The sequence below is a fragment of the Chinchilla lanigera genome, unplaced genomic scaffold (assembly GCF_000276665.1).
Source record: "Chinchilla lanigera isolate Chin_1 unplaced genomic scaffold, ChiLan1.0 scaffold00061, whole genome shotgun sequence".
In the NCBI taxonomy this organism is placed as follows: Eukaryota; Metazoa; Chordata; class Mammalia; order Rodentia; family Chinchillidae; genus Chinchilla; species Chinchilla lanigera.
In genome coordinates this window covers 1,866,352-1,872,872 of record NW_004955462.1, presented here as the reverse complement: position 1 = coordinate 1,872,872, position 6,521 = coordinate 1,866,352, and the positions used below count along the sequence as shown (strand labels likewise).

The following is a 6,521-nucleotide window of genomic DNA, read 5'->3' as shown; positions in this document are numbered from 1 at the left end:
GGGAGACGGGAGAGGGGAGAGGAGAGAGGAGAGAGGGGAGAAGAGAGAGGAGAGAGGAAGAAGAGAGAAGAGGGACGAGAGAAGAGAGCGAGAGGAGAGAGAAAACAAGGTAGAAGAGGTAGAGAAGGAAGAAGAGAACTGGATGGGGGAGAGGCAGAAACCAATCAGTCTTGGTCTTGGCCTTTGTCCTATTAAAGGAAATGTACAACAACCATTGTTAATTTCCTACCACTTTGTAATTCAGTATTGCTTGTATTGTTCTTATGCTATTTTGTAAATGGATGTCTGTTTGTTAATATGTTTTCTTTCTTTTAAAACAAAAAAAAAAGGAAATATACATTGAGGCATATAAGAAAGTTTCTAAGTACAATAGAATCTCCCAAGTAGAGATGAGTAAGAGACTTTGATGGATTTGTTAGTCTTTGTGTTTGTTTGTCATATTGGAAGATAAGAGGGTGATGTTTGTTTGTGTATTTATTTATTTATTTATTTTCAGCTAACAGAGACCCTGTAGTAAAAATCCTGGGCTCAGATTATAGTACAATGACAGAAGACTCCAGTGCCTTCAATATTCTTCATAAAATTACCAGTAGTGATGATCCTGAAAGTGAGATGAAGATGAGGATTGCCATATTGCTGAAGCAACTAGATCTGCATCTTCTTAGTTATATCCTAAGACATATTTCCCTGTGAGTCTTTTATCAAATAAACCTTTAAAATAGTTACAAATACTGCTTTCAGAGTTATAGAAAAATTGCAAGAAAAATATAGATGTTATTGCTATTAAGTGAATATTACATTTTGTTGGAATAGTATTCTAATTTTATTGGATTTGTTCTAGTTCTAAAAATTAAAATTTGCAGTTAGCATTGCTGAAACAGTATAATGGGGTTCCATCCAAGTCTGAAGATGTTAAACAGCCTGGTTATTTTAAATACTGTTAGGATAATCATATAAGTTATTGAATTATAGCACAAATATTGTGTTGAGTTTGTGTACTGCATAATATGTTCACTTTTACGCTATTTTCTACTAGTATGGCATCATTCAAAATGAGTTGACTGATAAACATTTAATGTTGCATTCAGCATGAGTTACTAATCACTCAGTGTTTTGATAGGGTTGTTAAAAATTATAATGTGGCTAAAATGAAGTACCATTTTAGTTGCAAACAAAGATTCCCCTTGAAATGATGATACTTGTTCATTTTCTGTGGATTCTGTTTTAATGCACTTAATTTTTTTAAACATTGATTTCAGACAAATATGTTTAAATCCAGAGCCTGTTAAGAAAGATATAGAACTTCTCAAAAGTTTCTCAGGAAAAGGAGAACAAACAGTCTTGGAATCTATTGATTACACCTCAGGTATTCTCAGATTCTTTTTATGTCATTTACATTTTCATACTTGTATTTTATGAATGCATTCCATGGCTATATTAGAAAGAAATATTTAAGAAATTTAAAACTTAAAATTTTAACAACTTTTATTTTGTTGAAGCCCATACATTTACAAAATTCTAAGTTGAAGTCTCACATATGGCTTGATGGTTGTTTTCAGATTATGAGTTTTCAAATGGATGTCGAGCCCCACCTTGGAGACAGATTTATGGGGAAATGTGTTATGTCCTGGTGAAGCCACATGATGTTGAGACTTTGTGCATTACGTGCAGTACAGAAGGTGTATTTTTAAATGGTGTAAGTAATATTTGAAAAGTGTGACTAAAGCCAGTGGGTGTGGGTTCTGCTTGGGGTCTCCGTAATGCCTCCTCCCATAGGTTGTATCCCAGAGACCACAGAGAACCGAAAACAACTCCCTGGGATTGAGGCAGGTGTCTTTGCTGTGTGTTTTCTGGGAGAATCCAGAATCGTCTCAGAATCAGCTTTGTTGTTCATCACTGTGGTTAAAAAGCACGTCTTCTAAGAAAAAGCCTTCAGAATGACTCATTCCACTTTGTAAAACCCAAATCTCTTTTGTAATTGGCTCACAGATTAGTCACACAGGTATGGAAGGAAAGATGCAAAGGGGCCCCAAAGGAATAAGGCCAGTCTCACCCTCACAGCCCCAGGCACAAGCCAGGCGGGCATGGGGTCTCCACACGGAGCAGCTTGAGGAAGTGCCGTTGTGCGGGGCCCAGTAACTGGCATATGTCAGTGTGGCTGTCCCAGGGGCTAAGGACAGAGGTTCTCTGGTTTTCTCTAGCAGGGCAAGTGATCTTATTTCTGTCAGAGACCACTGATTGATACACATGCAACTTCATTTGATACGGGAAGTATTCCGCTCAGGTTTTAAAAAGTGGAAAGGGAAGACCATACAAATATTCAATAACTGCAAAAGTTTAAAACATGCTGCATTTCTCTGTATGGCTATAAAATGTGTTATGGTAGAATAATGGGCCAGGAAGGAAAGGGAGATGAGTAGAGAGAGGCTGGGAGGAAGAGGGGCAGAGGCAGGGAAATGGAGGGACAGGTGGCCTTTTAGAGACAAAATCCCTAGAAAATGTGCCTGTAACAACCATGCTGCAGAGCAGGCCTTCTATGACTTCATCAGCAAAGGTTCTTGAAGTCATAATACATTTTCACAGTGGAGGAGAGCAGGAGGAAGAGGCTTGTACTTCTCTGCTGAACAGTAGAGTTTCATGTATGAACAGGAGGCCCATGTCAGGTGGATGAGAGACTAAATGAATGAATGGATGGAGGGATGGATGGATGGATGTATAAATTAGGTTCATGTGTAAAATCTACTGTTTGGTAGGGAACACCTCTAGTCTCAGATACTTGGGAGGCTGAAGCAGGAGGATCTTATGAGCCTAGGAATTTGAGACCTTGAGACAGCCTGGACAACATAGCAAAGACTTGCTACACAGAGAGAGAGAGAGAGGGAGAGGGAGAGGGAGAGGGAGAGGGAGAGAGAGAGAGGGAGAGAGAGAGAGAGAGAGAGAAGAGAGGAGAGGAGAGAGAAGAGGAGAGGAGAGGAGAGAGAGAGAAGGAGGGAGAGAGAGAGAGAGACAGAGACAGAGAGAGACAGAGACAGAGACAGAGACAGAGAAGAAGAAGAAGAAAACACTATCATATGGGTCTTTTAGAGAAAAAAAGCAGTATATCTGCTGAGATTGTGATGTGTTGCCCAGGTTCTTATACTGCTGTCACATTAATCACTGCACCAACCTTTACCTCCCAAAGGGTAAAACAGACGATGAGGGGGAAATTGATTATGAGAGAAAAGGTGAAGTGTATAAAGATCTTGTCACATTTTTAAAAGAAAAATCAGCAAAATTTTCAGAAAATATGTCTAAACAGGTAAGTTTTATGTTCTCTTGAGTACAACTTTCTAGTTCAACTACTTTTAATTATTAGAATGTTTTCACAATGTAATATAAAATAAGAACTATTGCAAGTACCAGGCATGGTGGTACATGCCTACAATCCCAGCACTCGGGAGGCTGAGGCAGCCTGGGCTACAAAGTGAGTTCAAGGCCAGCATGAACTACATAGTGAGACTCTGTTCCAAAAAGCGAAAAACAAACCAACTATTGTAAGTGTAGCATTTTAAAAATGATCCTGATTTGCTCTAGATGATAAAGTGTAATATATCAATTCTAAATAAGACTTTTCCTCCTCTTTTTAAATTAGTAATGCTAAGAATGAAAGACTCAGCCTTATAACACCTAGCTAGATACTTAGATTATTTTCATCCTCTCCAGCACTTCCTGCTTGAATTGTCTTAAAAAGTGTGTCAGCTGCATTGGTACAGAGCTCACTACTTATTGGAGGGGAAATGCTTTTAGGCTTTGGACACTGTGATGTTAACTCAGAGGCTTGGCTTTCTGAAAACATAACTGTGCCTTCCAAACACTGTGCATATCTTTGAGATTAAGCTCTATTATTATCAATATTTTTAACTTTTTTTTTTAATAGAATCTGGCTTTTGTTCATGAATATTCTATCTTCTGTCTTGGTATATTGGTGATTTTTATTTTTTGAAAGCTTGCTCTTTGCATGAATTAGGATTCTTTAGAAAAATCAAACCAGTAACAAAGGAGTATGGGAGGGAAAAGGAGGGAGGCAGAGAGAGAGAAAAGGAGAAAAAAAATTATTTTAAGAAGTTGGTGCATGGAAAGGTGAGGGCTGGCAAGTCTAAAATGTGTAGAGCAGTCCAGCAGGCTGCGATTCAGCTGAGAGTCAACCTTGCTTTCTGGAGTTGTAAATTCCTAAGGGAAATGGCTGGGAACTCAGGCAGGGTTTCTGTGCTGCAGCCTTAGGGAGAATTCTTTCACTGGGAAACCTCAGTCTTTCCTCAGTTTTCAGCTGTTTGCATGAGGCCCACCCATGCCAGGGAGGCTCATTACTTAACACAAACTCTACTGATTTAAATGCTAATCACACCTAAAAAATATGTGTACAGCGATATTTCGACTTCTCATTGACCAAAATACTGGGCCCTGTAACCTACCCAGGTTGACTCATAAAATTACCATTGTACATTTATTTACTGTATTATCTTACTCTCCTTTGAACTTCTTGTAGCATGTCTTAAACCCTTTTAAACATGATGAGATGCTTCTCATAATTTTCTGTTTCTCCACAGAGCCAAGCAACAAAACTTTTTTGTGGGTTGGTCCCTTGAGCTGCTGGCCTCCCTGTGGAGTTTTTGTTCAGGGACCCATTAATGTCCGGTTCTATAAGAGCTTTCTCTGTAGGGTTCAGTTTCTCCAGAAAGGGTTCTTCACTCCCCTGCCTGGGAAGGTGAGTAGGAAAAGGCACTCCCCTTGTTGCCATTTGAGACGTAGGTGATATTTCACTTAATTCTCTTGTGTTTGGGATCAGGCGTCATTCTTACTCTCATCTGTACCTGGAATCCTTGAGTCTAGAGCTTCTTTGGTCCTTTTTCTAGTATGTCTTTCATTTCCTGGCAGTATGAGGGTAAAAGCTTTACTGTGCTGGGGGAGTGCCGGTGCTAGGTGTGGAGATCTGGGGTCCAGCTACTTCTCATAGAGACTTTGAACACTCCTGCCCTCACAACAGGTACTTCTGTCTTCTCTACAGTATCTGACATGTCAGTCTTTCCAGTACCCTTTTGCATTGCATATTTTCTGTAGGTTTGATCTTCCTGATTCCTGTACCATCCCTCCTTTGAAAGCTGTCTTTTAAAGTATGTCTTCTATTTCTATCAAGGATAGAGTTTTGTCTTTGTTGTTGTTGTTGTTAAACTGTTTTGGGAATAAGTTTAAAGAGTAGAATGGTATTAAAAAGACTTTAATCTGCCCTCTTCAAACCAGAAATCCAATAGGTATATTTTTTATCCTGTATTTAAAAATCTTTGTAGTTGAGGTAACATTGACATACAGGGAAATGCACAGATCTTAAGTATACAATTTCACTACTTTTTCTGAAATATTTGTGCAACACTATGATCAGGGCATGGGATATTATCATTCCCGAAAAATGCCATCATGCCTACTTTCATTTGATCTTCATCTCTTGTGAATAACTGTATTCTGATTCCCATCATAGATTACTTTTGCTTATGACTTTCATACAATGTACATCACTATGTTTCAGTCAACATGGTTTTTGATAACCATCTATGCTTTTGTATCTGTCATTATTTCATTACTTTGTATGGATGAGTATTTTCCATTATGTGGATACACCACAAACTATGTTTATTCACTTATCTGTTGATAGATATCAGTGTTACTTCAAGTTTTCATCCTCGAAAGCAAGGTTGCCACGAACATTCTTATGCAAGTTTTTGTATGATCACGTACTTTCATTGCTCCTGAATAAAATCTTTGAAAAAAGTGGCAGAGTTATATAGCTTTCCACAGGTAACTGTAATATTTTACATTTATGATAGTTGTGCATGAGAACACCAGTTCCTCCACATACTTAAAACTTATTGGTATGGTTAGTCCTTTAACTTCAGGCATTATGATAGATGTATATCAACCGCTGAGCTACAACTTCAGCTTTCATTTATTCTTATTTATCTTGTTTAAAGTAAACTTTATGATATGTTTAATTTGGTCTAGTCAGTCATGTTTACAAGACTTTGATTACTTCAGCTGTGAATATTTTACTAGGTGCATATAACACTTGGGTTTATACACATGTGAGTCAAAGTAATTCTCTTAAATTTATATAAAATCTAGAGGACCCATATTTTTCCTTTAGATAAGTACATTCATGGGACACTTTCATATTATCTTATCATATTTGTCTTGTTATGTTTGAAGTGAGTTTCTTATAGACAGCCTGCAGTTGGACCACTTTATAAATCCACTTTATGGAATTCTATTTCTGTATCTATTTGTGAATTTAGGTCATTTTAATTTAAATATTGATATGTTAAGGATTAAATTTGCATTTAGCTTTGTTTTGTTTGTTCTCTTTCTTTTTCTAATGGATTTTCCTGGTTTTCTAATGGATTGCTGAAACATGTTTTAGAATTCTGTTTTTATTAACCTATAGTGTTTTGAATATATCTGTATAGCTCTTCCTGGTTTTCTAACGGATTGCT

At 37.6% G+C, this 6,521-nt stretch overlaps 1 protein-coding gene across 7 annotated transcripts in view; it reads left to right on the top strand.

Moving 5' to 3' along the window:
- The window catches only part of Armc4 (armadillo repeat containing 4), a 175,602-nt gene that overhangs the window by 12,222 nt on the left and 156,859 nt on the right, over positions 1-6,521 (top strand). For 6 of the 7 annotated variants that reach the window (XM_013521481.1, XM_013521480.1, XM_013521478.1 and 3 more), the window contains 4 exons: positions 497-689; positions 1,260-1,366; positions 1,560-1,696; positions 3,182-3,298. In XM_013521481.1, the coding sequence (XP_013376935.1) occupies positions 497-689; positions 1,260-1,366; positions 1,560-1,696; positions 3,182-3,298 (554 nt within the window). The remainder of the gene's footprint in view (positions 1-496; positions 690-1,259; positions 1,367-1,559; positions 1,697-3,181; positions 3,299-6,521) is intronic. The other variant, XM_013521482.1, reaches the window with a different exon arrangement.